This window comes from Propithecus coquereli, unplaced genomic scaffold, assembly GCF_000956105.1.
Source record: "Propithecus coquereli isolate 6110/MARCELLA unplaced genomic scaffold, Pcoq_1.0 Scaffold791, whole genome shotgun sequence".
Lineage (NCBI taxonomy): Eukaryota > Metazoa > Chordata > Mammalia > Primates > Indriidae > Propithecus > Propithecus coquereli.
Genome location: NW_012154074.1, coordinates 47071 through 63837, shown reverse-complemented (window position 1 = coordinate 63837; position 16767 = coordinate 47071). Strand labels below are relative to the sequence as shown.

General features: G+C 36.5%; 1 protein-coding gene across 1 annotated transcript in view; it reads left to right on the top strand.

Moving 5' to 3' along the window:
- The window catches only part of MAN1A2 (mannosidase, alpha, class 1A, member 2), a 27618-nt gene extending 11908 nt beyond the window's left edge, over positions 1-15710 (top strand). The window contains exon 2 of the mRNA XM_012663062.1: positions 15434-15710. Coding sequence (XP_012518516.1) covers positions 15434-15710 — 277 coding nt within the window. The remainder of the gene's footprint in view (positions 1-15433) is intronic.
- The last annotated feature ends 1057 nt before the right edge of the window (positions 15711-16767 follow it).

Sequence of the window (16767 nt, the reverse complement as noted above, 5' to 3'; positions counted from 1 at the left end):
ACATTCAGTACATGTATTCTTGGGCACATGTATTTTTCTTCAAGGTAAAAACTTAGAATTACCAGGTTATAGGGTGTGTATATGACTGGCTCCAAATTTTGTTGCTAACAACCTCTGAAGTGGTTGTACTAGTTTATACTCCCACCTGCATCTTCACAAACCATGGTATTGTGAGACTTTTAAAACTCTTTGCCAACCTGATGCCAATTTTAATGTGTATTTCCCTGATTACTAGTGAGGTGAATATTTTTTTTTAAATGTATTTATTGATTGTTTGGGTTTCTTAGTCTTTGAGTTGCTTGTTTGCATTTTTTGCCGATTTGTGTTTTGGGTTCTCTTTCTGTTATTCATTTGTTAGACATTTACATATTATGGATGAATTCTTTGTTAGTTACATGCATTGGACATTTCTTGTTGCTATGCATACCTTATATTTTGTTTTTGATGTCTTTGGTGTTACAAAAGTTTTAAATTTTGATGTAGTTGAAATTGTCCTTTTTTTTTTTATGGTCTTGTGTTTTGGGTTTTGTGTAGGCAAAACTTTCTACCCTGAAGTTACAGTCTTTTGTATTTTCAATTCTGATAATTTTAAAGTTTTGTTTTTCACATCTAGGGATGTAATTTGGTATTGATTTTTGTGTGTGATGAGGTGGGGACTGAATTTATGTTGTTCTATGTGGGTGCCCAGTTGTCCTGGGTTACTGATTGAAGAGTTTTTCCTCTCCCATGGATTTGTGATGCCATCTCTACCATATAAATTTTTCACATATGCATAGGTTTGTTTATGATTTCTCTCTTCCGTTCTCTTGGTACTTTTGTGTATTTCTGTTGGAATAGCATGCAGTTTTGATAAGTGTAACTTTAGATAAGTTTTGATATTTTGTAGTATGTGTTCTTCTACGTCACTCTTCAAAATTCTGTTTGCCCTTCTTGATTCTCAGCTCTTCCATTAAGTATTAGTTTTTTTATTCAGGTAAAATTTGCTTAACATAAAATTGACCATTTTAAAGTGATTGTTTAGTAGCCTTTAGTACATTCACAATGTCGTCCTGCCATCACTTCTGTCTAGTTTGAAAACATCTCCATTACCTCAAAAAGAAACCCCTATGCCTATTGAGGAGTTACTCCCCCTCCTCCTTGTTCTCCTGCCCCTCCCAAGCCACTGACAGTCAACAATCTGCTTTCTGGCTCGATAGATTTACATGTTCTCCATATTTCATATAAATAGAATCATACAGTATGAGACCTTTTGTGTCTGGGTTCTTTCACTTAAGCATAATGTTTTTGAGGTTCATCCACACCGTAACATGCATTAATATTTTATTCCTTTTTATGGTTGAATAACATTCTATTTTGTTTGTATATATATGATTTGTTTATGTATTCATCTGCTGATGGACCTCTGAGTTGTTTCCACCTTTTGGGTATTGTGAATAATGGAACTGTGAATGTATGTGATATATTTGTTTGAGTACCTGTTTTCAGTTCTCTTTAGTATATACCTAGCAGTGGAATTGCTGCGTCTTTTGATAATTCTGTATTTCACCTTTTGAGGAACTGCCAAACTATTTTCCACAGCAGCTGAACCACTTTACATTTTCACTGGCAATGTATGAAGGTTCTGATTTCTTTATATACTCTATAACACTTGTTATTATTTTTTAAAAAAATGATTATATCCAACGTAGTAAGTGTAAAGTGGTGGCTCATTGTGTTTTTGATTTGCATTTTCCTAATGACTAATGATGTTGAACATTTTTTCATGTGCTTGCTGGCCAGTTGTATATCTTTTTTGGAGAAATATCCATCCAGGTTGTCCATTTTTTTAAATCAGGTGGTTTATGTTTGTTGTTCAGTCCTAAGAGTTCTTTATGTCTTCTGGACACCAGACCCTTATCAGATGTATGGTTTGCAAATATTTTCTCCCTTTCTGTAGGTTTTAATTTTGATGAAGTCCAATATATTTGCTTTCTTTGGTTGCTTGTGCTTTTGGTGTCATATCTAAGAATTCATTGCCAAATCCAAGGTCATGAAGGTTACTCCCCCTTTTTTAAGAGTTATGATTTTGGTTCTTATATTTAGGTTATTAATTCATGTTGAATTAATTTTTGTGTACAGAGCAAGATAGAGGTGCAAATTAATTATTTTGTGTGTGGTTATCTGGTTGTCCCAACACTGTTTGTTGAGAGATTATTTTTTTCCCCATTGAATGGTATTGACACCCTTGTTAAAAATTAATTAGCTATAGATGTATGGGTTTATTTCTGGACTCTCAGTTCCATTCGTCTATATGTCCTGATGCCAGTATACACTATTTTGATTATTGTAGCTTTGCAGTAAGTTTTAAATTTGGGAAGTATAAGTATTCTGGCTTTGTTACTCTTTTTCAATATTGTTTTGGCTATTTGGGGACCACTGGTGATTCCTTATGAATTTGAAGATCCGCTTTTCAAATTATGCAAAAATGGCTTTTGAAATTTTGACAGGGATTATGTTGAATCTGTAGATTGCTTCGGGTACTGTTGTCATCTTAACAATATTAAGTCTTTCAATCCATGACCAGGGGGTATCTTTCTATTTTTTAGGTCTTCTTTAATTTATTTCAGCAATATTTATAGTTTTCAGTGTACAAGTGTTTCACCTCCTTTGTTAAATTTATTCCTATGTATTTTATTTTTTTGTGTGGTATTATAAAGGCAATTGTTCTCTTAATTTTCTTTTTTGATCTTTTTTTTAATATCTGACATATAGAAATACAACTGATTTTTGAGTGTTGATTCTGTATCCTGCAACTTTGCTGAATTCATTTATTAGCTCTAGTAGTCATTTTGTGGATTCTTTGGGATTTTCCATGTATATATAGAATCCTGTCATCTGTGAATAGAGGTAGTTTTACTTCTTTCCAATTTGAATACCTTTTATTTCTTTTTCTTGCATAGTTGTTCTGGCTGGAACTTTCAGTACAGTGTTGCAAATTTTGATATTTCCATTTTCAATTCAAGGCACTTACTAATTTCTCTTTTTCAAAACAGCTTTGTTAAGATATAATTCACCTACCATCCAGTTCATCCATTTAAAGTGTTGAATTCAGTTGTTTTTCAGTATATTCACAGTTATATGCAACCATCACCTAAGTTTACTTTTGATTTCTTCTGTGACCCTGATTATTGAGAAGTGTGTTAATTTAGTTTCCAATATTTGGAGATTATATTGATACCTCCATGTTACTGATTTCACTTTAATCCCATTATAGTGAAGAGCATACTTTGTATGGTTTGAATCCTTTTAAATTTGTTGAGACTTGTTTTATTGCCCAGAAAATGGTCTGTACTGGTACATGTTCCATTTGCATTTGAAAAGATTGTGTATTTTGCCGTTGTTGGGCAGAGTGTTTTATAAATGTCAGTTAGTTCAAGTTGGTCAATAGGGTTGTTCAAGTCTTTTAAGTCCTTACTAGTTTTCCTTGTACTTTTTTTTTAATCAATTACTGAGTGAAGGGTGTTAAATTGTGAATTTATCTACTTCTTTCATTTCTATCAGCTTTTGCTTCACATATTTTGAAATTCTTTTATTAGGTGTGTAATGTTTACCATTGTTGTATTCTCTTGCTATATTCTCTTGATGTATTGACGTCATTATTATAGAATGATCCTCTTTATCCCTGTTGTGAAAGCTACTGTCTGATATTAATAGAGCTGCTCCCACCTAAAAAAAATCTTTACTGAGGTATAGTTTGCATACCATAAAATTTACCCATGTAAGTGTGTAGTTAATTAGGTGGGAGCTTCAGCTGCCTCCTTTAGGCTGATGATTCACAAATGTCTTCAGCCTTGGACATCTGAACCAATGTGCTTTGTTGACTTGTTAAACTTAGCATGTCTGAAGTCATACTAATTCATCTTTCTCACTCTTGCCCTTTATTCCAAATCACCTTTTTCCCCTTATTTATTTTCTGTCCAATTAATGGATAGGATAGTCAGTATAGTGAAAAAATCTATCATCGTTAGATTTTCCCCTTTCCTGTTTAATCACTTACCTAAACTTATTGGTTCTACCTTTCTATGGTCCCTTATATTTGGTCCCTCTTCTCCATATGTGTGTTAGGTGAATTTTATTAGGCCCTAGTCATTTTTTGCCTGGGGGCTGCTGTAAATTCCTAAATCCTTTTCCTACTTCCAGCCTTGTATCGTTTCCCTTCCTACTCTTCCCTGCTCCCACATCAATCTTGAGGAGATGTTCTTTCTAAGATTTAAGTAACAATTATGCCATTTTGAAGTCAAAGTGCTTTAGTGCTTGCTTTTGTCCTCAGGATGCAGTGTAAGCTCTGTTTATGATTGAATTTTTGTCTTCCTTGGCTTCCTTGTTATGCTCAGTCTATCCTACTTTACTGTACTCTCCCCTACCCTGCACAAGAGTATGGTCCTTTAGTGGCTATACCAAATTACTTTCTAACTATTAATAGTATGCTGTGTCACTACTTCTTTGTCTCTGTATACTATGCTTTCTATGCCTAGAATGCCCTAATCATCTTAATTTGCCTGGCAAACTCCTATTCTTTTAATTTCTATTTGAAGATATTGTATTTCTTCTGCTGTTTTCCTGTGTAAATCTGCTTTCAAGTCATACTTGTATGGTTAGCAAATGGTTATTTTTTTCTAAGTATATCTTACCTTTTCTATAGCAGTCCCTGATAATTATTTCCTTTGTTGTGATTCACCCATTTTGTGCTTACTTTATTTACATATTCATTAGATTGTGAACTCTGGGCAAACAATGTATTCCCTGAGCCTAGTTCAGTGCTCTTCACATTTGGTAAATGTTGGTTTATTTTCATTCAGTTAAGCTGAAAAATGACTGATAACCATTGATTTAACCTGAAATTGCCATTAACTCAAACTGAAATCCTATTTCAGTAATCTATAATAGCTCTCTATGTGGAAAAAATCTTTTAATAGCCAAATAAATGACCTATACCTAACTAAACTTTAAGATAGAGACAATGAGTTTGTGTTGATGGTCCATGGGCTGCATTGTTAAAATGAGAATGCTAAAGCTTTTGGTATTTTTTAGGAATCACATGACCAAAGCTATTGGATTTGTCATAAAATCTTGAGGTTCAGTGGATTTCACAGAACTTGGCTTTTTAGCTTCTTTTATGTGACTCACCAGTTACTTGTATTGAGAAAGAGGTGGTGGGCTCCTCTTAACATATTGTCTCAAGAATGGAATTCACTCTTATGGAATGGGGAGCTCAAAAGTGATACAGTTTGTCCTGTTTGATTTTTTAACTACAGTCAGTACACTGGAAAGTACATGATTTGGCTTAAAATGATAACATTCATAAAGTTCCTTGTCATTTGTGTAACAGTGTTATTTCGTACGAATAGAGTACATTCATTTGCTATTGAGAATCATCTTAGACGGAATTTGTGAACAACTCCCTTATAATAGTTGGTACTATCTTACCTCTTAGTTAACTTCCAGGTTTAAGGAGTTTTTCCTTCGTGACCTTGAAGTTGTGGCATTTTTTTAGGCGGGGGGAGGTCTTAAATTTCTTTGGGCACTTGCCACTAAGCTGTGTAGAATGCTATTGTTTCAGTATTTTCTGTACCAGTTGCTAGCTATGCCGTAGTCATTTCCTAAAACCATTCTCAGCCTATGTTGTACAGAAGTAACTATTTACATAATTGTTTCAACTGTGTGTGTGTGTGTGTGTGTGTGTGTGTGTGTGTGTGTGCGCACGCGCGCGCGCGCTTTCTTGGATTCTCTGAAATTTCTTTTGAATATTATTAAAATATAGGATGTTTGAGAGGGTTATTTAATGTCCAACTGTGTCATAAAAAAATTTGATGATATAGGCCATTGTCATTTATCCTTTAAAAGATAGCATTGCATCGTTGATTCATTCATCGTATTTTTTGTCAGTAAATTGGGCAATGGTGAGTTATTCTTAGAATTTAGAGATTAGTTAGAGTCAATAGTAAAATTCACTTTTAATGGTTGAGAATAGTTATCTGCCAAAGTCTTTAAGGGCTGTCATATTTCTTGGTTCTAAATCAGAAGAACATGGCCTGGAAATCTTAGCAAAGAAGTAATTGATGTACATGAAAGCTGATGTAAACGGTGGCATTACCATAGAAGAAAGAATGTATCTACAGAAGCTTGGTTGCATGGAGTCTAGAAAAATGGGACCTAAGAGATAGGAAGGGAAGGAAATTATATTTACTGAGTACCTGCTGTCTGGTAGGTAGTTTCCTTCCCTTTCTTGCTACACCCTTATTTATAATAATTTGTAGATTCTTTTGCATTTTCTAAATAGAAATCATAGTGCTTGTGGAGAAAAGACAGTTTTTTAAAACTTCCTTTTCCTTATATTTTATTATTTTCATTTTCTTATTTTGCTGACTAAGACTTTTAGTCAATTACTTAGAAGTTGTGATAGTGAGAGTCTTTGTTTCCCTCATTTTGAAGGAAATTGCTTCTATAATTTCACTACTAAGAATGAATATTTGCTGTAATTTTTGGAAGATATCTTTTATTAGGTTGAAGAAGTTCTCCTCCTTTGATATAAAGTTTTAATATTAGGAATGAATTTTATCACTTTCTTTTTCTGTTTCTGATAACTGAGAGTAACAGCAGAAGTGACCCAAAGAATGGAATACAATATTTTTGGGGTGCATTGAAGATGGTAAAACCAATGATCAGAGGCCTATTGGAAAGACAGGTTTGAGGAAGAGGAAGTTTCAGAGGAAAGATAAACTTAGCTATCAGTTTTTAACTGTGGTGGATAGAAGAGTGATGTGAAATGTAGGAAGTGCAAACAGCAAGTGTAGTACTCTTTGAAAAAGTAAAATGATGAAGGAAGAGGGACGTCAGTGAAGGTGGAGGTGGAGACAATTTTGAGGGGAGTTTTTATTTATTTATTTTTAAAGGATTGGTGAGACTTCATGTTTGTAGGTGAAGGGTAAAGCTCCAGTAGAGAAGCAGAGAATGAATATAAAGGGCAATATTTATATCCATCCATATTTTTGCCATATAAGAATTTCAGTAGAATTTTGGGTATCTCTGTGTAATTCAGGGTCATCTAGAGTGCTTCCAAACATGATTTATTTAAATACTCTAATTAGAGAAGGAAATCTATTACTGTTATTTATTTCTGTAAACTCAACACTTAGATACTAACAAGAGCCTCAGTGGCTTAAGCAAGATATAAGTTAATTTCTGATCACACATATAAATTCTACAGGACAGTTTCAATAAGAGAAGCTGAGAAGTAGAGTTTTTATTTAGCAGAAGCATGTGCCCAGCTGAAACTTGAGGGCTCTAGGACTAAGGAAAAAGAAAGAAAGAATACTGAGAGACAGTTATCAGTATATGCATAGTAAGTAAGAGACAAACTCTTAAATAAAATTCATCTCTTACGTGAAAGGCAATATTTGCATAGTGTTTAGGAAGTCAAAATGCATTTTTTTGTAGCTAGGCTCTCTGCTTACTAGCCTATGACCCTGAACAAATTACTTAATTTTTCTCTTTGTGCCTCAGTGTTTTCATAATAAGATGGAGTAGTATGGTGTTTAATAGAGAATACCTCATAAATTGGTATGAGAATTAAATAAGATAATCTACGTGATTGACTAAGCCATTGCCTGGTACATGTAAGCCACAATTACTAGTTTTGTTGTCATTTGCCTTTGCTTTTCAAGGACCCAGGGATGCGTTGAAGGACAAAATATAAAAAACAAAAAATAAGGCAACAAAAACAACAAACAAAACCTTATGTTACTTATGGGATATCCAAAAGTGAGTTAAATATTAAAGATACAGTTGTAAAAGAGTAATTTGAAATATCACGAGAATTTGTAGATTTAGGACTAGATTTTATTGGAAGCCTTGGAAGGTACCCAGTGTCAGCCAAACTTTAAAGTTTGAGTGCACAGTCTTCCACAAGACCACTCCAACTTCTGATACCACCTGCAAATTCAGAGGGCTTCCAACACTACCCTTAGGTTTGATAATTTGCTAGGGAGTCACAAAACTCACTGAAAGCTATTAAAGTCTTGAAAGGATTACCAAAGATACAGATTAAATTCAGTAAGGGAAGAATTGTATAGGGTGAAGTCCAGGAAAATTCCAGATGTCGAGCTTCTGGTATCCTCTCCCCGTGGAGTTAGAACATGTTCTTCCAGCACCAGTGTGTGACAGTGCACATGGAGTATTGCCAACATGGTAAACTCACCCAAGCTTCAGAGTCCAGAGTTTTTAAGGGGGCTTCATTATGTAGGCATGATTGATCAATTGCTTGATTTACCTATGTGGTTGAACTCAGTCTCCAGATGGACTGATATTGTGTGACTCAGAGCCCTCATCCTAAGTCGTTGTTGGTGTTTCTGACATGGCCAGCTTCCCTAAGCTTCCCTAGATGTGGCCAACCCTACCTGAAGATTTCGTGTGGTCAGCACCCACCATAAACAAGGGCACTTCTCTCCAGTATGACAGATTACCTCACAAAAGCTGAGGACAATGCGTAGACTTCTTGTTGGGCAAGGCCAAGTTCTGTACTATACAGGAAGGTACAAACCACTGGCAAAAAGGAAAAGATATTTATAGGTGGAAGTGCAACCTGGTTATCTGTTGATGATATCAAAGTTAAAAAAAAATCTAAAAAATACGTAAGTAAAAGAAAGATCATTCAAGTGAAAATAAAGCCCAAAAGAGGTGACCCAGCTGGTTTAATTTAAAAATCTATAAATTTGACGGCTAAAGCAAAATTTAAGAAGACATTTGAACGGAGATGAAAATAACAATAAAATTCTGAGTAATATAGGGAAGAAAACTAGCTAGAAAATTCATAGTGCTACTAAATGATTACTGTGAAAAGATACTCTCAAGGAAGAAAGAAAATAAAGAATATTCTTTGCTTCGGCAGTTGTGAGGATTGCTGCATTCCCTTGTATTTTGGAACAGAGGTTAGAAGAATGAAAATAATGATTTATGTGTGTATGGATTATTATAATTTACTAAGTACTTTTACTTACCTTGGATAACCTAGTGGATCCAAAGTAAGTAAAAGTCCGTAGTAATAAGTATTACAGTACTTGTAAACTGGTATAGTCAAGGTAGTATTATCTGTTTTCTTATCTCTGTTGATTAAGGTACTGATTTTGGAGGTTTTTTAGTGATTGTGCCAGGTTGCAGGGTGAGTCAGGGGCAGAGCTGGAACTAAAATCTTTGTCTCCCGACTTTGGGTTAAGTATGCTTTTTCCTTTCGCCAACTACAAAACGATCCCTCTTGGAACCCAGCTAACAGGAGGTCTGATTGAATTTCTGGGACTCTGGAATTTCTCATAAGGACTAGACTAGTTGTTCTTTCTTTGAACTCTCGTTGATGTTGGTTATTCTGAAATGGTAAGTGTACACACTAAACTCTTAAACAAACAGTGCCTTTTGAGGGACAAATGCAAATTTATAGATTATTTTGATTTAAAAATGTCTTTAAAAAAGGCTCTTTACAATATCATAACAGTATGGGTTTTCATGAACAAAGTCTGACTGCCATAACGGTAACCGAAGTGGGATAAGGTGACTGGGGCTTTCTTCTAGAGTGTTAAAATTTAGAGGGTTCAATTTTTTATTTTTAAAAATAATTATAAAAATTGCAAAATATGTAAATTGTTTACACATACATACTATCAAATATACTTCTTCCCTTGTGGAAGAATAATTTATCCTAGCATTTAGTTAATAAGAATAGTAAATAAAAATAGAAAACTGTCACATGGCAGTGTTATTAACGATACTTAGGGTGTCAACATAACACCATGTCATGAATTTTAATGTGGATTTTAATATTTAATATGCATGTATGGTTCTTAAACTGAAGTCAGAATTGCTGTTTATAGCTCTTTTGACTGTCACCTAAAGACATAGACTGGTCCATAGACTGTCTATATCATAATTACTTCATATGGGGTCTTGAAATCTATGTCTGTATTTAAGTAATTTTGAGCACTTATTATATATATGCCAGGTGTTGTGCTAGGCATTGAGGGATATATTGGAACAGAAATCACATAGAAGCTCTGAAATTATGGAGCTTACAGTCTTATCAGGAGAGAGAGAATTAATCAAAGAATCACATGTGATAAGTACTAAGGTATATGGTGCCATGAGACTGTATATTAGGGAGATTTATCTGATCTAGGAGATACCTGAAGAAGTTATGACTGATCAATGACTTGAAGGTAAAGAAAGAGTTATCAGAGTTTTAAGTAAAGGAAATGTCATGCATAAGGGGCTACTGGTGGGAAAAAATATGGTGTATAAAAGAACTGAAAGAAGTTGTGTAGCTGTGGCACAGAGAGCTAGAGGAAGTGGGTGTGAGATGAAGTTGGGAGAGGTAGGTAGAAGGCACACCATATGGGATTTCTTAATAGGCCATAATAAAATTCCTTAGGATAAGAGAAGCCATGAAGTATTTCAATGAGAGAGTGGCATAGTCTGTATAATTTCAGAAAGCTCATTCGATCTATAGTGTAGATGGAGGACAGCCTGCTGGGAGGCCAGAGTGAATATGTGAAGACTATCAGAAGGCTATTATACTAGTCTAGGGTGAGGCATGATGGTAGCCTGGTTCACAGTTGGTAGTGTTGGATTCAGAGCAAAGCAGATAGCTTTGAAGACGTGTTTATTTAGGGGGTAAAATGAGAGTAATTGCTATTGAATTTGATTTACAGGGTGAGAGAAAAGTAAGATTTAGGTTTTTGATTTGAGAACCCTGGTAAATAATAATAAAGTTGCCATTTACTGGGATGAAGAAGATTGGTAGAAAAGTGGGTTTTAGGGACTAGAAGTAACTGTTCTATTTTGGATTTGTTAAGTGGAGCCCTCAGGTAAACGCAATTAGATACACCATTTTGAAGCTTGGGTGAAAGGTTAAAATTTGCTTTTTTCTAAGTGAATAATGCTCCTTTTATTTTTGCATGTTACATTTGAGTGCTTGTTTACACATGTATATTTTAAAAGATAACAGTTGTAATCAAAAGAGACTGTGGTTCAGGAGTTTTACTCCCTATACTTTTGTGCTGTTGTTCAGGTCTTGCAGGAGGATTTTAAAAAAGACTGCTCAGCCTTTGCTCTAAGGAAGGCCACGTAGGCAGTGTGGTCAGGGCAGAGCCCTCATGAGGCCACAGAGAAGCAGCTGATGAACTGTAGTGGAGTGGAGTGGTTGTGGGGTCCCTGGGAGTTTGAAGTTGTTTAGCCTGTTTCTAGGAACTCTGAGCAGTTTTCAAGCCATCCAGAAACAAACACAAAGAGGGCCCTGAACAGATAGTCTCTCCTCATGTCCACTTTTCCAAAGACTAAGGCAGTGGTCCCCAACCTTTTTTGCACCAGGGACTGGTTTCATGGAAGACAATTTTTCCATGGACTGGGGGCAGTGATGGTTTCGGGATGATTCAGTGCATTACATTTATTGTGCAGTCAGACGTCTTTGCTAATGATAATCTGTATTTGCAGCCGCTCCCCAGTGCTAGCATCACCGCCTCGGATCATCAGACAGTAGATTCTCATAAGGAGTGTGCAACCTAGATCCCTTACATGTGCAGTTTACAGTAGGGTTCATTCCCCTAGAGAATCTAATGCCTCTGCTGATCTGACAGGAGGCGGAGCTTATGCGGTAATGCTAATGTTGGGGAGCGACTGTAAATACAAATGAAGCTTAGCTGGCTTGCCTGCCCACCTGCCGTGCTGCCTGGTTCCTAACAGGCCACAGACCAGTATCGGACCTCGGGACTAAGGCTTATGCTCAATATAGGTATGTGGGCTGAAGGCTGCTGTTTGGGGTGACTTCCCAGGCTCTGAGTTTGGGTATCACATGAAGAGTTCAGGAGTTAGGGTCTTTAAGTTTACCTTGGAAATTAAAGGCGCACTGGTTATGAGTACTGTTCTAGCTACATGGACAAAGGCCAGTGCTGGCAGGAGGGTAGAGAGAGGGCACAGCTCTCTGCCAATTCTATCTTAAGAGAGGTAGGCCCCGTCTTAAGAGGACGTGGTGCCCTCTGAATCCTTGTAGGTTTGTCCAGAAGCTGCTTCTGTCACTCAGTTTAGGGAAGCCAAGAAGTTACAAGAGGTCACTGAGTTTAGGTACTGGCCCCTGCGGACACTGATGTTAGCCTGTATCATTAAGTGGATGAGTGTGTATGTGTATGGTGGTGGAGGATGGTGGTGATGAGGAGGGTAGGTGGTAAGGGAAGGAAGGAAACTTGAGTTAAGGACTTCTCTGAACTTTCAACTCATGTATCATCTCATCTAGTCCTCAGTACAATCTTGTGATGTTAATGGGGGCTCAGAGAGGTGACATTCATCTAATGTCACATAGCAGAAAAAGTGGCAGTGTTCTACCACGGGCTTGGCTGATGGCACAGAGGCATTTCCTCATTGTGTTCCTTGGCATGTAAAAAGGGTATGCAGAGAAGGGGAGGGGACTATGGCTAAGTAATCTGGGGAAGTGTTGTGTTAGGCATCTCTATTACAGAGCTTTTCAGGGCTTTTATTAATAAAATACCCATGCGCTTTGTGAAGCTCCTAGAGGGGATATGGGATGTGTTGTGGCTGTATCCCTCGCCCCGCCTCAGGGTGGGCTGTAGAAGGTGGTATGTAATACCTGCTCATGTCGGTTCACCGGTGACTCGGCTGCTTTCTAGAGTGATGCCTATGAGCCATTGCAGACATGGTGGGGGCTTCTGCATGCCATTCAGCAGTAACAGATTAACATGGTGCTTGGAGCTAGAAATGGAAAGCTTGGTTTTTTGTGGAGACTCGCCGCTGCTCCCCTCCCCCCACAACTTGTCATCAGGACTGAAACTGCCTTTGAAAGAACTAGTTTTCCTTGTATGATATTGCTCTTCCTTGGGGCTCACTCCCAGGCCCCCTGCTTTCCTCAGTCTATGTGCATGCTTACACGGTGAGTAGGTGAGTTGAGAAAATTCTTAGCTGGAAGTGACAGAACACCCAACTGACAGTTATTCCACAGAATCTGAAATCTGGGGACAGGCAGTTGAGGGCCCTGGCAGTAACTCAATGATAGTAGGCACTTTCCTTCTTTCTCTTCTGTCCTGAACTATGGTTGGCCATTTTTCCTCAGGCTTATGGCTTCTTGGTTTCAAGATGGTTTTCATAGCTTTAGGTTTCACAATTACATTTGAAGACAGGAATAGGTGGTTTGGTAGGTTTAGACTTAGCAGCTAAAAGGCCCATTTCTCAACCAGCTCTGTCCAGTTTTTAATCCATAAAGGAAAGTATTTCCTGGTAGTCCCCTTTTTTCTCTTTGGTTGAAATGGAGTTATGTGGCCACCCCTAACTGCAAGGGCAGCTGGGAAAGACTCGATTGGCATAGATGGATTATGATCTGTTCTCTGAGACTAGGCACTATGTTTCTCTATTGGCAAGGGGTGTAGCAGGGGGCGGGTCAGGGATTAGAAGGCTCTTAGGTTGTTTCTGCCTTGGTTATCTTATATAAGACTTCATTCAGCACCTGTGCTAATGATGCCTTCATCTGCCTGAGTCTCCTGAACAGATCAGCTACAAGTCAGTTCCTCTTGGATTTACTCAGGAGCCAACCTTGGCTTTTCCTGCCCTACTCCTCCCACATCCAGCCCGTCTGCAGGTCCCATGGATTCTTCCTCCCTATTGCATGATCTTGTGTGTTCCTGACTCTCTAAACTTGCTGTCTCCCCTTCTCCTCCTTTTCTCTCTCCTGTTTTCTTTATCAGCACCCTCACTGCTAGCAATCCAGTTTTCTTTTTCTCTGAACATTTGTCATTTTATTTTAATATTGTATTTTAAAAATTGATATTTTCCTCATGTAGTGTACAGGTTTATGATTTAACACAGGTATATGAATTACACTTTTGTGTAACTACCTCTGTAATTCTTCACGTAACAATTCTATCATCCAGATAATACCTATACATCATAATTCTATTGTTCAAAAAAATTCCCTTGTGTTATTCCTTTATGCTTAACCCCTTCCTCTATCCATAACTCCTGGCTACCACTGATCTAATCACCACCCCTATATTTTTGTCTTTTTTGAGAATGTCATGTAAATGGAATCATATAGGTTGCAACCTTTTGAGACTGGCTTCTTTCACTCACATAGTAATGCCTTTGAGATTCGTTTAAGTTGTGTGTATCAATAATTCACTTGTTTTTATTGCTGAGTAGTATTCCATAGTGTGGATACGCCACAGATTAACTGTTTACTTGTTGGAGGACATCTGGATTGTTTCCACTTTTTGCCTACTTTAAGTAAAACTGCTATCACATTTGTGTATAGGCTTCCTCCCCATTTTTTTTTATTGTGGTAAAATAGAATTAATATAAAATTTGTCATCGTAGTCATTTTAAAGTATGTAGTTCAGTGGTATTAAATACATTCCTATTGTGCAGCTACCACTACCATCCATCTCTAGAACTCTTTTCATCTTGCAAACTTGAAGCTCTGCCCATTAAACGGTATTTCTCATTATCCCTACCCCGAGCCCTTGGCTACCACCATTTTACTTTCTGTCTCTAGGGTTTTGCCTTCTCTAAGTACCTTGTGTAGGTGGAATCATATGGTATTTATCTTTTTGTGACTGGCTTATATATAAGTCTTTATTTCTCTGAGATAAATGCCCAGGAGTGCAATTGCTGGGTTCTATGATGGTTGCATGTTTATTTTTTTAAGAAAACACCCACTTGTCCAGAGTGGAAAAGTTTACATTAGTTTACATTCTCATCAGCAATGTTATAAGTCTAGCCATCTGCAGATTTTGAATTAAATTTCTGGAAAGGTGACTCTGGTAACTGTTGAGTTAGTTGCTTACCCTTAGAGTAGTCATCATGGGCTGATTTAGGAAATAATGGTTGATAGTAAGCCATGGTATTTTCAAAATTTGAAGTTTTAAAAGCAAATACTGCACTACATAAATGAAAAATTTCACATCCTCTTATCTTTCCCTCTTAGCTTTTCCATTGGCCCTGTGTTTATAATCCCCTCCTTTCTGATGCTTAATTCTATTTTTTATTTTCTGTCTTCCATTTAGTTTTTACTGGTCTCTATTTTTTGCATGTGTCTGTGATAATTTGCTCATTGCTGTTTTCTCTATTCTTACTTAGCCCTGAAATTATAACTTTGTTTCCTCTTTCTCTCCTGTGTAAAGTGTTTGCCCTTCAGCATCCTAGGTGCATTTTCTTTCTCATACCAAGTTATATTTATTCTATTCTTTGGGCAGACCTGAGTCTCTCTTACTGATAATTCTTACCTTTAATGGCAAAAGAAGAAAACAACTATCAAGGCTTGATGGAGGAACCTTTTAAGTTTCGTGTTTAAAGGTTGAAGTTCTTAAGAAGGCCTGCTCTTAGCAAGTCTTTTTTTCTCCTTTTCTCACAGGGAAGAAGAAGAACGTCTGAGAAATAAAATTCGAGCTGATCATGAGAAGGCCCTGGAAGAAGCAAAAGAAAAATTAAGAAAGTCAAGAGAGGAAATTCGAGCAGAAATTCAGACAGAGAAAAATAAGGTAGTCCAAGAAATGAAGACCAAAGAGAAGAAGCCACTGCCACCAGTCCCTATTCCAAACCTTGTAGGAATAAGTGGTGGAGACCCAGAAGATAATGACGTAAGAGAGAAAAGGGAAAAAATTAAAGAGGTAATAAGCAGAGATTTATGATATGGAGTGGTTTTGGATATGTATTTGGAGATACACACACATACACACACTCACACACTCTCGCTGTCTATGTTGTCATACTTTGGTCTTGTTTATTCTTGGGTCATAGTTGTAGTTCACTTTCCAAGTTGGCAGTAAGGACTAGAATTAAGTCTCTTTCTTAATATAGATTATAATATAATTAGATACTTAAAACATTTGATATAATATTGTTTGGATGGTTATATCACTCACCTTGTGTTCAGAGATCTTTTGAAATTCAGAATTTTATAAATAATAGATCCATGTATAATTTCTCATTGAATAAGCAATTTCTTAAGTGTTCGGTTATAAGGGACTCTGCTAGAGGCTATGAAAATCTCATAAACATGCTTCTAAAGAGTTAGTATTATATCTGCAATCTTTTAGGGAACATGTCATTATACCTACCCCTCAACCACACAGTAGATTAAGAGCACATTCCTTCCAAAGAGTCTCCGTGGATTGAAGAACAGGGAAGAATTGATCTCAAAATTTTTAGGTTATGTAGGCTGAGAAGCATTTCAATGTGTTATTCTCAAATTACTTAGAGATAAAAATATCAGAGGAGGGGAAAATGTAGTGAATATTTGAGTTTAACTTTATTAATTAGAACTCATGATAATTCTGGGTGGAGTTTGCAATTATAACTGCCTTCAAAGACAAAGATTTTGTCAGAGTGTAATAGCATCAATAATATTTCAAAAGGCTTATTTATCATAAAATAAGATTTAGTTCAAATAGTCAAATATATATATATATATATTCTAGTAATGTAGATAGAAGGTTTAGCAGATATTTAAAGCTTGGCCCTATAGGTTATTATAAAACCTTGACCTCGATGGAGTCAATAGAGCTACAATCTGATTTTATTTCACTTCTAGAGTCTATGTTTTATGTAAGGACTACCTTAAGACGCTCTCTTTGGACAGTGTTGGGGAGACATTGATGGATTTTTTTTTTCAGTTGCCCAACTTGCTTGAATGTCATAATTCATTGAAATACTTTCTCATATACATAATGATTCAGATGGATAACC